We start from the raw sequence: 17,767 nt of genomic DNA, 5'->3' as shown, positions 1-17,767 counted from the left end.
AACAATATCAAGAAAATGAAGTATTTAGAAATTCACCTAACCAAGAAAGTGAAATACCTCTAAATGAAACTATAGTACTCTGAAAAAAAGAAAAGAAAAAGAGGTTGAATGAAATATCAGAAAATAAAAAGATTTTCTGTTCTTGGATAGTCAAAATTAAAGGGGTCAAAATGGCCATACTTCTACAACTGTTGTACAGATTTAATGCAATCCCAATCAAAATAGCAACATTTCTAACAGAACTAGAGAAATCAACCCTAAAATTCTTATACAATCAAAAATGACCCGAAATAGACAAAAAAAAATAATAAAAAGAAAAGAAAAGAAACAGTTATAGGCAAGAAGGGCAAGGTAGAGAACATCACAATCTCAGACTTCAAGTTGTACCTCGAAGATATAGCCATTAAAAAAACAGCAACTAACAAAAACAAAACCAAGAAAACATGCAAATAAGTGAAAAAACATCATGGTAGCAGCCAAAAAATCAGACTTGTGTATCACTGGAAGAGAATAAATGATGCAGAAACAACTTCAGGCAGACTCAGTGCTTTACTTCGACAAAAGAGCCAAATACTTTCGCTGGAGGAAAGACTGTCTTTAAAAAATGCTGTGGAAAAACTGGCTACATACATACCGGAGACAGAACTAGAGCACATATCTCTAACCATGCATTAAAAACGTAATGGATCGAAGATCTAAATATTTAAAACAGAAACATTTAACTGCTGGAAAATAGAAGAGCTGAAACTCTTGAAGTCATAGGTACAGACAAAGACCTTCTGAAGACAACTCTATTTGCATAAGAAATAAAGTCAAGAATCAACAAGTGGGATGATATCAAATTTAAAAGCTTCTCCACAGCAAAAGAAAAACCAATAGAGTGAAATCTATAAAATGGGCAAAATATTAGTTTTCTGTACTTCAGACAGTGGACTAATATCTGGAATGTGTAAAGAATGACCAAAATTAGATTATCTTTAATAAAAGACCCAATAAAAATGAAGAACTAAAATGAATAGACATTATTTCAAAGAAAAATTCCAAACTGGTCAATAAATATATTTAAAAAGTCACTAGCTATTTGTTTTAGTTACTGGTGTCTCATTACTGAGAGAAAATATCTGACACCCAAAGTTAAAAGGGGAAACCTTTATTTACCTTAGAGCTTGTAAAGGTTTCAGTCCGTAATCAGTTAGCCCCACGGCAGGTGATGCGTGGCGGAGGGGCAACAATTCATGGCGGAAGAAGACAGTGAAGCAATGACAGAGACAGGGTAATAAAATTAGTTCTGTGTCTTACATGTACACAGAGAACTGGGATTAGAGAAGTGCCAATGCAATCAGTGAGCTGCTCCAGGATTACCCAGCGTTAATCCCAGCACTTTTAATCCTAGCATTAAATCATGAATCAATCACCAGCAGCCTCTGAAAAAGTTCCTTTTAAAAGTGCATACACCTTTGTGGAGGCTTCTAGCCAAAAACTGTAACACCATCAGACAACTGTAAATTAAAAAACACTGAGATTTCAGCTTACTCCAGAAAGAATAGCTACAAGAACTCAAATAATAACAAATGCTAGAAAGACTGGGCAGGAAAAAGAACCCTTCCACACTGTTGGAAGGAATGTAAACTGCTACAATCACTATGGAAATCACTATAGAGATTCATCAAATATTAAAACTAGAAACTATTTGACATAGGTGTTTCTTCCAAAGAGAATTTAAAATATCACATAACAATGACACATGCATACCTATTTTTATAGCAGCACAAATCATAAAAGGTAAATTTCAAAAGCAGTCTAGAGATAGGCGTGGTGGTGCACTTGTAATCCTAGTAATCAGGAGGCTGAGGCAGGAGGACTGCCTGGAGTTCAAGGCCAGCCTGAATTGCATAGAAGCATCCAGCCTCAAAAAAACAGAAGAAAAATTAGCCTATGTGTCCATCAACAGATGAATGTATAAAGAAAAGGTAGTACTTATGCATAGTGGAGTATTATTCTGTTACAAAGAAGGATAAAGTTGAGTCCTTCATAGGAAAATGGATGCACTTCAAGACCATAATATTATTATTAAATAAATCAGACATATAAGCTTAATTATTTTATATTTCTCCTATAGGATAAATATAAAATATAAAGAAACTGTAAAATATAAGATAAATTATACAAAACTACATCTTTTGTAAATGAATGGGGACAAAGAGATGGAGGGAATGAGAATGTGGAAGGGAATATAAAGTGTCTTAGTATAAAATTAAGACACATTATATAGATGTTAATACACCCAGAAAATGTAATCATTTTGTTCTGAAAACATAAACTAGTAAAAATAAAAATTTTTAAATGTATGTAACACAAATCTATTTTCAGATTAAGCTGAAGAGTTGTTAATTGTCTGAGGATTGATTTTTTTAAAAGATATTATCAGTTCTGGATCTGTATAAACACGAATAAATTTATTGGTTTTTGTTTAAATTGGTTATGATTTTTACTCTTTAGAAATAGGATTACCAAAATTCTTTCTAGTATATTTTACAGATGCAAATACATACATAACTTTTGGTTGGTTATTTTCCTTTCCACATTCATGATAAAAGGCAAGCAGACCAACAACAAAATACAGCTTTCCCCATCCTGTTCATAAATCCATGTATCCTTTTTCCCCTACCTTGGTGATAGTTTCATGAAGATTGAAGAAAGGATCCATTTCTTCAATTTTTATTGCATGTTGAGGAAAAACTGCCTCAGAGAGAAAACTTGGACCCTGCGGCAAATTAAAAAAAAAAAAAAAAAAGAAACATTTAGAAGTATTGATTTTGTTTTTCAAGTGCTTATTGGATTTTTTTTTAAAGATTTGAAAGGACTCTAAATTGCTTTAGGGCTTCTGTTGATTGTTGGACTACATTCTACTGATCTAATTACCTATCACAGATCATTTATAAACTAAAATGAGTAGTACTTTACAATTCTCGGCATTGTATGTATTTATGAATAATGTTTGCTTACAAAATAGGTCATTCTTAACATTGTACCTTCAGTTTTTCCTCAAACACATAGACAGACTGACTGAAAAAGCCTTATTTAAAAGTCTATGTGTATTTTATATTTTGTAAGTTTAATCCTGATAGAATAAAAAGAATGCCTTTTGGTATACATTATTATTTAGAAATCATGTCTTTGGCAAAATTTATATGATATTCTAAATATTGTCAATCTAATTTTAACAAAATAAGAATACATATTTGAGGTAAGAACTTTATATGCATATTTGCTACCAATAAAGTAGCACCATAAAATATTTGTCTTTGGCAAAATTTACATGATATTCTAAATATTCTCAATCTAATTTCAACAAGATAAGAATATATTTGAGGTAAGTTCTTCATATGCATATTTGCTGCCAATAAAGTAGCACCATATAATCCTAGCATTAAAACTGTTAAAATCAGAGACTGTTAGAATCAGAGATAAAATACTGTAATTCATTTTGTCCTTAAACATTGAAGTCAAGTTTTAAGATGCAAGTACACATGGGATGGTGGTAAATTTAATACATAAATTGATGGGAGTTATCAATATTATTAGCATCCAACAAACTGTTTATGATATAAATACCATTCTTATTTAGAGAATCTAGGGAGCAGGTAATTTGTCTAAAAATAGAAAACTCAAGAGAAAAAATATAGACAGAGGCACTTGTATGGACAGATGAATTGATAATCTTTCTAAACATTTTCAGAAAGGTAACAAAGACAAAAAATTTAAAGCAATCAATATGACAATATTTATAGCAATGTAAGAAATAAAAGATGAATTTTGTTATGAGGAAAGACCTCCTTTGATGATGGTTGTTTTTGACTTTCATCACACTGGTCAAGAATTTTTTTTTTCCATGTAATTGAGAATTAGAATTACGAACCTTAAATCACTAGAAATATGTTCTTCTATATTGAATTCTTGGTGAAATTTTGCTCTTAAAATTTAAAATGTTAAATTTTGAAAACTACTACTACAGAAAGCAGAAATTGATAAGCAGTTTTGAGTGGAGTAAGTGACATTTTTAGATGTCTATAGAAGATGGCACATATTGATACATATGCGAGGGCAGCGAGCTGAAAAGATATGATAGAGAATGAGAAGTTTAGAGAAAAAAAATTATACTACTGTACAATAAGAGAGTACAAGAAACTAAACCAGGGCAGTGATATTAGAGATAAAGACATAAAGAGAACATGAACTTGATAGGTAATTTAACAAGTAAAATTAGTGGGTGATTTACAAGTAAAATGTAATTCATGTGAAGATCTTAAAAATAAGTCAAAATTGCCAAATTTTCTAGACTGGATAGAATAAGTGGATAAAAATTTTTTTAGTTTAATAATTCTAGAAACAGTCAATGGTTTAGGAAAGGAAAAGCATCACATTTTAAACAAGTTTTCTTTCAGAATGGGTTCTTGTGCATTAACTGCTGCAATAATGCAAACAGTGATAAACTGTGAGAAGGAATGAGACATTAACTATGAACTAAATAATTTTCTAGAAATCAAGAGTTGATAAGGAAGTTAAAAAAAACAGACCCCATAAGCTAATGATAAAGAGAGAAAAATTAAAGGACAATTTACTAATTGTGTTCTAGATAGGATTGACATTAATATATATTTTAAAGCAAGAAAAAGTATCTTAAAAAGTAGAGGCTTTTTTAAAAAGCAAGAAAATTTGGGGGACATTGATATACCACAGACTTAAAAGAAAAAAATACGAAAGCTCAAAAAAGTTACCCTGATTATAAAACTGTAAGTAGATAGTGCTCAAAGAAAATGTTGATGTTACACATATTATTAAAGAAAGAAAAAAAAACTGAAGATATATTTAAAGTCTCCTCCAAATTAAACTGCCTAGGCTTCAATTTACCAACATATCAAATTATACCTTTTTTCAATGAGCATAACACATGATAAATAGGGCATCTATTGTGTTTCCATATCTTGGCACTGGGCCAAGCATTTCACATATATCACCCAATTTATTCTACAAGCACATTGTGAGGTAAAAGCTATCATTAAACTCTCTGTATAACTGAGAAACTATGTTTCATGCCATTAACATGTCATACCACAAATAAGTGGTAGAGCCATTATTCAAACCCAGATTTATATACCTCCACGAGCCACACTTTTATTTTATACCAAATTGTATCTTCATTGACAAAGTTTCTCATAACCCAAGTGTCGTGTTTTATGTCAGTGGCCCCCAAGCCTCATGCAAATATGGACACAACCAAATCTAGCATTTGTGATTGGTTCATTGTGTAGTGCTCGGATTGGTGGTGTGAGTACTACACTTGCCTAGGGTTGGAGCCAGGAGATGTCGGCAAGAAGAAGGTGTGTCTTTCTCTTTTTGCTTTTGCTTTCAATTTTGTTGTCTGTAGTGGCCTTGAAGGGCTGCACACCAGTCTGCCTTGGAATCAACTAAGTATGGACTGAAACTCCAAGAACTGTAAGACACAAATCTTTCCTTCCTTCATTTTGGAAGCCAGGTATTTTGTACCAGCAATAAGTAAAAAGTAAGTTAAGACACAAAGATTCTATGTAACAAGAATGATTTTTCTCTATCCTTTATTTTCAGTTTCTTACAAGCCTTAGTCTACTCTCCAAACGCAGTATAATCACTATGTACAGTTTAAAAGATATAATCAAATACTCCCTGCTTAGTCTTCATAAAACTCAATCTAAAAAGTCCCGTATGCATTTCCCTCATTGCATTATTCTCATCTCTATAATCAAAGACAATACACATCAATACTTAAATTTAATATGTGATATTAAAATGCTTGCAGCCTTTGAATGGCACTGACATTCATAATTTGCTGAACTGAGGAAAAAGATAATTATAGTCATAACTTTTGAAATATAACATGCTCATCACTATTCAATGGAAAAAGACCTAGATGATGTGGAGTTTAAATAGAAGTTTAACCATACAAGGGTCAAATGTGGAATAATATTAGCACATTATTTCTTGAGTACACTCATTTTTACATTTCAATTATTTGGATGGGTGAGTGGGGGGTTCTACAAAGTCCACAGTGTTTGCTTTACTGAAAAATATTCAATGTGTCTTTTTAGCCTCATTTATATTAATTTCATATCCTAATTGGAAATCTAAAAAGGGTATCAAAAATTGTTTATTCAACGGAGACATACAGAGTAGAGCATAGAGTATCTAAATGATTAAATGCTTTTAAAAGCATAGAAAACCTAAATGATTAAATGATTTGTTTTGTTTCAGTTTGTTTTTTTTGTTTGCATCATAAATTGAACTCAGGACCTTGTGCTTACCAGGCAGGGGCTGTGCCACTAATATATATCACCAGCCAAATTAAATGATTTCATAAACTTTGTTGCAAATGCTAGAATTAGTTCGGTGTGTGTGTGTGTGTGTGTGTGTGTGTGTGTGTGTTTGTGTGTGTGTGTGCACATTCATCATTTGTTCCTTAAACATATTGTCATTTAAGGGAGGCAATAGTGGTAATGCAAATGTTAAAATGTGAATTATTCTAATTAATCTAGATGTTTTTAGTCTCAAAGTATCAATATGATGACAAAATACATAGGATTCACTATTAATATTTTACATTTTCTTTGAGCTAATCTCCCTTACATATATTGCTTTCTTTAATGTATTAATAATATAATATATGCTTTAATTTATGCACTATATATACTACATATTACTATTAGTCAATGTTTATGATTTTATTTAATACCACCCTTTGTAGCCAGACTGGGTGTCTGGGAAAGCTTAAGAAGTAACAACAAAGAAGCTAGAGGAGTATTTTACTAAATAAGACCTATTTTAATAAGTGTGTGTAGATTAGCCTTTTGGTAGTAAATTATTCAATTTGAGTAAACTATGTCAAAATATTAAATTTTGTTAATAAATATAATTATTCCATACATAGAAAAAGGTAAGTATGTTGCTGTTTATGTTTCCATATCTGTGCTGCCTTTATAAATAGAATACATAAAAGATTAGGCACATAAAAAGAAAGTCTGAAAAGATTGATTTCTTAGAAACTTAAAAAATGACAGATATCCTGGCCAAAGTTGTGTCTATCAATTCTACAGCTATTAAGACTTTATATTACTTACTCTGCAGAGATATTATTAGATCTACAAATGAGTGATAACTTTACATTCTGTTCCTTAAATTTTTTCAAAAATTTTTTTGTGCTTTTTGATTTTTTGTTTGCAGATTATGTTTTGCTTGTTTCCAGAAAAAAAGAGGGAGAGGTCATCAGCTTGCTGGCACTTGTCATTGTACGGGTAACTAATACAACATGTTTTCACATCAGGAAGAAGAGAAAAAATACTGTCACCATTATTTCTTTATTCCTGAAGAAAGTTCTTTGAAGGGATGATATATTTTAGTGCATGCTTCAAAAAAATCCAAATAACTTACAAGCAGAATAATATCTCAGAAATCAGCAGTATTTTATGAAACCAACAGTCTGCCTGTAGAATCTATGCTGTCAGCTTTATACTGTAGCCCCACTCCTCTGTGTCAATTCCCTGACTATTTGGGGAACACTCCTTCCTTGACTCTTCTAAATGCTGATGGATTTAAGCATTCTTTTTCTTGTGGCTGCATAATTCATATTCCTGCTTTAGTCTTCACATGGCTTTAACCCTACTTGTCTTCTCTTTTATTGTCTAATAGAATAGTTGTCATTGAATATAGGTTCACCCAGGTAATGCTGGACAACATTTTCTCAAGATTTTTAATTGAATTTTATCTACAGATAACCTGTTTTCCAACTGAGACCACAGTTTTCAGGGGACATATATTTCTCAGACCATTATAAATTTTTCTAGTAAGTATAAGACTCAACAGAATTTTATACACACACACACATGCATAATACGACTTAGAGAATCATTCTCATTTGAAATATTTAAATGTAATTTGATTTTGAAAGATGTCTCATAACTTAAGGCAGAGTTCCTACACATTTTTGAGCCAAGTTAACATTTTAAATTAAATATTAAATATGTTGATTGTTTCAGAGATGCTACTATGCTTACTCTAGACTATGTCTTAGTTATGTCCTAATTCATAGTGGATCATATCAATCTTTGTTCTGCAATATGAAGTAAAAAATATATTATCTGTTATGAGTAATACATAATACTAATAAAATATTATAAATTATTATAAATATTAATTCAATGAATCCTTATAAAAACCTGATAAAGTAAGTATTACTGTTATTTTTACAGATAAACCAGCTGAAGCACTGTGAATTTAAGTATATTGTCCAGATAGTAAGACTGGGTAATAAACCCAGGCAGCCCCTGTATTTTTAACTACTAGAAAATACTCTCTATATATTAGAGAGTATATAAATTACAAAATAACATAGTACATTTTTAAGATTCATTTGTGGTGATAAAAGATGAAATCTATGCACATACTATATAAATCCCCTATATTAATAAAATATATAAATGTGTAATATAAGTTTAAAATGGTGTTTTCCTTTTTTTTTTTTTTTTTCTTTTGGACTGGAAATCTATGTTTCTCAAGAACTTTAAATTTCGGAAGCACCCTATCATACTTCAGTTTTTAAAGCAGAATGTCTCAGAAAGTAACATTCCCCATAATATCATAGATCCTTGCACCCAGTGCCAAGTTAAGCAATAGAGAGGCCATATTCAACTTCACAAGAATTTAAATGCTGTAAGAAGATAATCCTGTAACTCAAGGCGTTGAACAGTTAGCTGAGTGCATATTTCTTATTAGTTTGCCTTCTTTCCTTCAGGAATAAGATATTATCCTAAATATCAGATGCACCAATAAGAGAGTTTATAATTATTTAGCAACCAACAGTTGGAGAAATGTATGGGAGGAGCCTCTGTGGATGAGTGACAGATACTCAAACTCAGAGTAATAGCTCTTTACCAATTCTGCAACATAATTTATTATAACTTTTCAATTCTACTGGTGAATAATGACTACATAAAGGTGGCATACAACACTCAATGATTGGTGACCCAAGTGATATTTTATGTCTCACTGAGGATGCAAGACTTACACAAATAAGTTGAATAAATTGCAAGGAAAAGTGGGGGAAAGCTAGCATTCACAGATCTTGATAGAAAAAGAAGTTTTCTTAATGAAGATTCCAAACTTTTATGTGGTCTTTTGTACAACTTGGTCTCTGGTAAGATCTCAAGTCAGTTTAATAGCAGTATTTCTCTGAGGTCAGAGCGTGTTAGCCTCCTGAAGAGCTTTATGTTCAGCAGTCAGCCAGTGCTTTACTCAGGGCTGCACTTAATCAACTGTGAAAAAATTGAGAGATTTGAAGGTCTGAAGTTAAGGGTGAATGAATTTAAACATCAGTTTTAGAAGAAAGAAAAGCATTATTCCAATCTGGGAAGACATATTTAGCCCTTTAAAGTTCCTGCTTCTTCATAATCTGGGTGAAAACATCCAAGGACTTTTTTTTTTTTTTTTTGTCTTTTTCGTTTTTATCGGTACCAGGGATTGAACTCACGACTGCCTGCTTGCAAGGCAGGCGCTTATGCCGCTGAGCTAAATCCCCAGCCCCCATCCAGGGACATTTAATCTAGAATAGTCTGTCAGAATTTTATCATTCATTGTATTATTCTTGTTATTATCTTAATTTTTTCTCAAACACTAAGTCTTCTAAAAATATCAGTGATAGAGAAATCTGAGACATACAATTCTGGAAATGATGGCTGTTTAAATTCCATGTCTCTCTCCTTTTACATTTTCTTCAGTTAGCCCATTCCACTGGTATTAAATAATGTATGAATGCCTTCACATTGACACAGTCAAATATCCCCCAGTGAATTGCATAGTCCCATTCTTGCTGCTACTTACTAAGGCTAAATGAAAGTCTTGTTTTTCCTGATGTTTCCAGGGACTGTAGGTAAATTTAATTCTAAAGATGAATGATTTCTGAAATATCTTTAACTGGGGTAATATTTTCCTTCAATTAAATGTGTTTATTGTAGTGATTCTTTTAATATATTCTTTTGGAAATCAATAAAATGCCAAATTATGTAATTCACCAAAGCAAAAATGTCATTTAATTGAATAAATAGGTACTAAAGATAAAAGCTACCTGTTTACTCTCAGTGAATAAAACTTTTATATCTCTGTTGTCTCTAAACACTGTAGCTAGTTCCAACATATAAAACAACATACATGAAAAAAATATATTTTAGTTCATTTGTAGATACCATCTTTCCTTAATTTTCCTTTGAGAATAATCAGTTATCTCCACTTTCCCCAGTGCTCATGAATGACAGTGAAATTCAAAGGACACCAGTGTCCTACTTTTCAAACAATGGATCACTTCTGATTAAGCTTTGATTGAACATTAAACATTCAGATTTAGTACAAATTGGATGTTTTTTCTTTTTAATTTGGACCCAGTTTTGTGCTGCCCTCAAGTCTCTTGATTGCAATTAATCTACGTATGATTCATTTGAAGCGAAATTTCAAGTTAAAAAAAAGAAAAGCTATATTTTTTAAAAATTATAATCAATATCTTACAGATGCCTCATTTTTCTCTGTTATAATTTTATTTTTTGGTACCCAGGATTGATCTCACCACCTCACACTTGCAAGGCAGGCCCTTATGTCACTGAGCTAAATCCCCAGCCCATTGTTATAAATTTTTAATTTGGCTAATGTCAAATCTTTAAGGTATTTTTAAGAAAGTTGAGAGTTCAAATTTAATTTCCATTGAAATTATTCATCAATGAAGAATATTTGTCAAAATTCTCCACCATGTTATATCACTATTAAGTGATTGTGTTTATATAGATGACCAAATTATGGTTATACACATGATTGTGTTTATATAGAATAAATAAATCCACAGGACAAAAATTATCACCGTTTTCTCAATATATACAATATAGTTTAAAAAGTTTAATAAGAATTTTGGGTCTGAATTTGGTTCGGAGCTCTACTATTGATCTTCACAAGTAGATCAGAAAGGTCTATAACACTCAAATGTTCTTGTTTTTAATGTGGGATCTTATGTAATATCCTCAGAGTGCTACTGTGTATTATTATTACTGTAATTATTATATTCATATATTTAAATAATATATTTAATATTAATAGCAGTAATGGTTATAGAGCATTTTAAGACCTTACTTTTTTAGCTTTTTAAATCTTATTAAATGAGATAATATAAAAACAAAACATTTAGAAGTGGAAACATAGTATCCTTTAAATAAGTGCTAGCATAATATGAGCAGATCCTATTAAACTCTGTAATCTCAGGGTCTACTATTACTTCATATATGTGGATGCATTTTTATCTAAATATACTATCTTTGAATCTTTATCAGAATTATATATAATAAAATATTCTACTTAAAACACAAAATGATAGCTTTCTTTTGCCCAAACATAACCAGACTATTTTAGAGGACTTTCATTGTACTACTTGAGGAATGAAAATTCAAGCTAATCAACAATAGTTTTAAGATCAGTAAGGAGGAAGACTAGCACTAAAAAAAGTGTGACCAAAGTAACATATTCATTCTGTTCAAATGTGGAAAATTTATTAAGTATCTTTATCCTTCTGTCAATTTATCTGTAACAGTTCAAGAAACTTTACTAAACTACAGCAAATGGTCAAAGAAAGATAAATATCATTGACCTCGAAGCAGACACCAGAAGGAGACATGAAGATACAAATATACAAAATTGTGTATAGATGTATGCCTGAAAGTCAGAAAAACAATTTACATAAGCAAGCAAATCTACATGAATACCTACACGAGTATTGGTGTGTATATCCAATGGAGGTTGATTTGATAAGATTTACAAAGCTTTTAGTTATATGCATCACTGAAACATGAATTGCATAAACATTAACGCATTTATTAATGCATAGATGAAGAGGCAAAACAAATTAGATTGATAAAATAGTGGCACAGACAGGGTGCTAAGGTCACTTGGGGAAGGAAGAAAGGAAAGTCCTAGAACTTTCTGAGCTTAATCATGAAAGATAAGAAGAGTATATATTTAAGTAATAGGGTAAGACAGCAAGTCAGAGAAATGAACACCAGGATCTGAGGATGGGTATTTTAAGTTTAATTAAAATTGGTTACAATGTCTGAGTTGGACAGTGCCAAGAATATAAGGTAATGGAAATTCAGTAAGAATGAAGAGTTTTGAACTTTATATTGAAGATAATCAAGTTCCATTTAGATTTTAAGTCTGGAGTGAGAAAATTTAATTAGATTACTTCAGGGACATCTTAGTTACAACATTCAGTGCCTTGAAGAATTATATTATAGGTGGTTATAGTACTATTTATGGAACAGGTTTTCTCAAAATAGCTTCAAAATAGTTATGTATATAAACTAACTCTAAAAACATGACAAAAACCTGTAGCCATCTGTATTGATCACATTTATAAATGATTTCTGAACTATAATATGATCCTAAATATCATGTTTGAATTAAATGTTTTATAATTTGATAAACATAATTATGTTTACATTAAATATCATTTTATAATTTTATAAATATATAAATATGTTTGAGTTAAATGTTTTATAATTTTATAAATATATAAATATGTTTGAATTAAGTGTTTTATAATTTTTTAAACATAAATATCATGTTTACATTAAATGCCATGTTTTATAATTCTATAGGTATCATGTTACATTAAATATATTATATTAAAAGTTTTATAATTTTATGATTTTATAAATAAATGATGGAGAAAGTACTTGTTCAAGTAATTATATCGATCAAAGAAACCAACTTAATTTTAAAATTCTCAAGTTATTATTGCAGCTCAATACACCAAATTATTTCCAGCATAATCTAAGATAAAATGTATTTATAATGAAAGTCATTATAGCTCATTTTTAATACATGTTTTTTTTTTTTTAATATTCGGGATCAAAATCATGACCTTGTACTTGCCAGGCAGGTGCTTATGCTTCTGAACTAAATCCCCAGCAGATCATTTTTTGTGAAACAAACCATTTATGTTAGTCAGAGAACAGCAACCAAATGTTTATATGGTCATATTTGCCATGTTCAAAACATGTAATTCAATTGAACAAGATTATTTCAGTCTTGTCTGTATAATTATCCCTTTTCAGATTGTGCATTGCACACAGAATAGTTCTCACTTTCTAGTTTACTAAGAAGGCTACTTATATAGGGTGTTCTTCTGCTTTCTTATTTTATAATTGAGTGAAATAAGGTATGTTTAAATTCCTAATATAGTAATTGGATAATAGTAATATCTCAATAATTATGTTTATTAACAATTTTTAGAAAATACTTTCAGCTTCTTAAATTTAGAATTAGTACTTGAGACCTGGAGCAATATTAGAAATTTAAATTCTGATTTTAAATGTAAAGAATTTTTCATAAAACAACTGACCCAGAACAGAAAACTAGTTAGTGTGACAGTGTGTGATAGACTTTGAAACTCTTGTTAAGATACTGGCTTTGGCTATACTAACTGTATACAGTTTCATAACACTGATAACCTTTGTAAAGTGCCATCAAACCTACCAATCATTCACAATACACAAAAAAATGACTAGTAGCCAAATGGAGGTTAGAGTAACATGGAAATCAATTTCCTTCAGCTGTGCTCCACAGAATCTAGACCTTTTCCTGTTGCTTAATTCACATACCTTAATCAGACAAAATTAAAAGGCTGAAAATAATATGAACTCTGACAATGTATTTATTATAAAAATAATCTTCCAAATGGAAGAAGCATATACCCATAAGTCACAAATACATATATGTGTGTAAAGTATAAAGAGTTAAAAGAGGAAAATATATTGGGTTTTTTGGTACGAGCACACAACTTTACATTTCCAAGGATGCACTTAAGCCACTGAGCTAAACTCCTGGCCCAAGTACAATATATGAATGCATTCTATGTCTTCAGTAAAGTTAATATCACATATATTAATATAGATATTTGTTATGGACATTTTATATAGATATATCTATATACATCTATCCATCTATCTATCTATATAGATATAGATATAGATACAGATATATAAACTTTCTTCATTGAAAGACTCCAACGATTCTTTAATGGAATCACTCTACATTTCAAATTAGAGGTCTTTAGATATATAACTATTCTTAAAATTTTTACTCTTTGTACATCTTTTATTGCTTCCACTGTTTCAGACTGCATTTGTGTGTGTGTGTGTGTGTGTGTGTGTGTGTGTGTTTTCCTATTAGCTAGCTTGGTTGGTTGAATTGTAACAGTGAAGCCAGCCAGAGCTTAATGCCCATCTGGGCTAACAGGCCTGTCCTCCAAAACACTTTCTATCACGTGTCCATTTGAATTCTTCTTAGTGGTCTTGGCACTATACCCCATTATCAAAAAGAAAAAAAGGCCTCAACATTGATAATGATTTAATATACAGATCAGTGCAGAAAAATTAAGAAGCCATATGATCACTAGAATTATCTTTTTAGCTATCTCTATTTGGTGAGAGCAGAGGATAGTGGCGGATTTTTTTGTTGTTTTGTAAGTATTTTAGAAATAACAACAGATAATGCTATAAACAAAATATAAGTTGGGCATAGCGGCCAAATGAAAGCATCTGCTGTTCTATGTGACGTCAGTCTGCAAGCCAAATTTATACTTTGCATAACATGTTCAGTAGACTTGTGATGGAAAGAAAAGGATCCTAATAGTTTTCTTGAATTTAATCCATTATAAAACTTATAATGTCATTAAATCAACCAATGTTTAAAAGACTTGTTTCTCACACTTCACACTCCTGCACAACTGCTATAAAAATGTTTAAAAGATTGTCTCATTTTACTTTCAAGGTGTACCTCAGAATTTGGTAATTCTGAGGAAGCATGAAGGAAAAAGAAACATTGGGAGAGGAGATACAAAGAAACACAGAACAAAAATACTTTTTGTGTCTGCACTGCAAACTGTCTGTGTTTATAGAAGGAATTCCTTTCCAGTAAATAAAGCATTGGGTATGGAACTCATTTTGCAGATGAATTGCTTGTAATGAATTACATATTCTGAAATTTAAAAAAATTTGGAAAATATAGTAAGTGAAAATTTATATTTAAAAGACTAAATAAATGAGTTCACAGCCCACAGTCTGAACTTGGAAAGAATATCTTCCATTAAGTGAAAAAAATCAGTATTTTAGGATATGACATTTAGATGATGACACATTCTGGTAGCAATGACAGTCAAAACAATGGATTCTAATCCAGACACTGCTACTGACATTGTGACTTAAACAAAACCCTTAACATAGTGCACTTGCATTTCCAAGTAATGTGTCATAATTCTAAATTTCTCAGACTTTATATTTGGTATTTTTCATGTGCTTTACCTTTCTGCATGTCATTGGCTGCCTTGAGTCTAACCAATTGTCTCTCAATCCTGACTGTATATCAAAACTACCTGCGAGAGCTATTTAAAAAAAATACTTATGCCTTCCTTAATAGAATCCTAAGACTGACCTCAAAGAAACCTTTTACTTAAATCCCTTTAACTGGAAGTCTACATCTTCCCTCTTTTTTGAGTTGTGATTGCAACAGAACAATTGCTACAAGTGTTGAATAGGATGGTACCTTATAATAAATTTGAACTATGTGGCAGCTCCTGTCTGATACTGTAACATTTCAAACAGTGTTTTCATACTCTTGGAAATAAATACATGACTAAAGCTATCAATAATATCTTGAAAGCTGATTATCAATTTCTGCAGACTCTATTGACTTTCCCAAGAAAATGAGGATTATTTCTATTTATTATACATGAACTTCATAGATTTCAGAAATATTATAATAATTTTATGTAATTAGAAAAATGCAGTGTGTCATTAGGTGTAGAAGAAAGTATTCAACAGTAAAAATATGCTTTAATTTAGAAGAATGAGGGGGAAACATAATTTTAAATTAAATTCATACTACAATCATCACATAAAATATTAAGAATCGTATGAGAAAAAAACGAATTATCAATAAACCTGAAATGGCAAATTGCTTTCTCTTCTTACTACTTTTTCTATTTTTTCAGATAATATTCATGCATTATATTCACAAATAAAAACACTTGAATTTAAAATATATAAATTCTGAATTTAGTGGAACTCTTGTCTTAAAAAATAAAGTTGGCTTAGTGCCCAAATTTTCTTCATGTTCCAAAAAAGAAGCTAAACTTCACAAAACACCTGGTCCTGCTAGTCTGCACATTTTTTTATATTCATGGAATGAGCTGTAATTCAATAGCTTTTGTGGTTGTCTCTTTTCTCACCATTTGGTATGACATAAAAGATATTTCAAAAACAACATAAACAACTCAATTGCTTGTTAAATTTTATGTTAAGGATATGCACTAACCAGCAAAATCACCACAGACAGGCAGACATGCTGCTGAAATTTAAGCTTCCCTGCCCACCTCCGTGTTTACAGAGAGCAAGTGGTGACCTGACGTTGCTTTGCTCTTCTCTGACACTTCAGTTAAGAGAGCCACAAGACAGCCTTGAAAGGGGACTGAGTTTTTTCCTGTTCTCCTCTATTTTTCTCAAGTGGAGGCACACTGTAACAAGAATCAGGGAGAAGAATGTAACACAGACTATTCACAAATCTGAAAGAAGGGAGTCCAGACCTGTTATACCATAGCTTCTGATAGCGCCAGGAAGATCTGTGATGGACACCCACTGGCTTCAGCTGCCTGGGGTTCTGCAACATTATTCTCAAAAAATATGCATGTTATTCAGCTGAGTATTTGCTGAAAAAATATTTTTTCCATAATATGATTCAATGGTATCCTTTTTTTGTTACTCCCTTTCATATTCAGTTCTCTCCTTACATCTTAGGCAACAAGGAAGTTTTTATATACGAAAAAGAAAAACATATTCCATCTCCTCTAACCTGATGTGTACCAACAGAAAAAATAAAGTAGTCCTGCATTATCTTGCCCTCCGAGTGTTAGGATTAGATCTCTTGCCAGGAGTTTTGTCTGTCTATCAATATCACTCACCTTATTCTAGTTACAGAACTTGCTTCTAGCCAAGGTCTTGGGACATTAACTATTCATTTGATTGCTAAGTGATTCCTTGACACTTTCAAAAGAAACAGCAAACAATTTTGGAGATAGAAAAGCTATTAGTTATTGTTGTTCTGTTTCTTTTGTTCCTTTCTCTCTGTTTCTTCAGAGTGCATAAAATAAGCCAGCGATAGAAAAAAGATTTAATAAAACTTGATGCAAGATACAGGTGGCTACATATGCTCAAAATAATGTGGTTCCTGGCTCTAATACTTTACCTCGCCAGTCTTGTGAGGCAAAGAATTTTCCTTTGGGTTTTCACTCACCAAAAGACATTGAGCTACAGGGCAATCCTCTGAAAAAAGGTAATTCTTTATTCACACTAGAAGGTATGCTGGTAAGGTTTGTAGTCTAATAACTTATTATAAAATGGAGATAATAGAACAATTTATCATTCCATACAAATAGAAATAAAGACATATAGAAATAAAAACACAATGACATGTCTAAATATAGGCAGAAACAAGGAAGATACATGAGGATATCTTCTGCCTAACGATCTAATAAAGATTAGTAGATTGGCTAAAGCAAAAATCAGAGCTAGGCTTCCTTAGAAGAAAAAGCAAATAATTTGGTCTTTTGCCTTCTCCTCAGTTGGAATTATCTTTTTTTTTTCTTTTTTTAACC

The 17,767-nt window shown here is 31.2% G+C and overlaps 1 protein-coding gene across 11 annotated transcripts in view; it reads right to left on the bottom strand.

Moving 5' to 3' along the window:
• Positions 1 to 17,767, bottom strand: part of Naaladl2 (N-acetylated alpha-linked acidic dipeptidase like 2) — a 1,233,816-nt gene that overhangs the window by 137,104 nt on the left and 1,078,945 nt on the right. For all 11 annotated transcript variants that reach the window (XM_063229030.1, XM_063229028.1, XM_063229032.1 and 8 more), the window contains one exon: positions 2,669 to 2,764. In XM_063229030.1, coding sequence (XP_063085100.1) covers positions 2,669 to 2,764 — 96 coding nt within the window. The remainder of the gene's footprint in view (positions 1 to 2,668; positions 2,765 to 17,767) is intronic.

This window comes from Cavia porcellus, unplaced genomic scaffold, assembly GCF_034190915.1.
Source record: "Cavia porcellus strain 051 isolate PalLab524CR breed Dunkin Hartley unplaced genomic scaffold, mCavPor4.1 scaffold_17, whole genome shotgun sequence".
NCBI classification, from domain to species: Eukaryota; Metazoa; Chordata; class Mammalia; order Rodentia; family Caviidae; genus Cavia; species Cavia porcellus.
The sequence above is the reverse complement of the archived record's forward strand: the minus strand, read 5'-3'. Positions and strand labels throughout refer to the sequence as shown.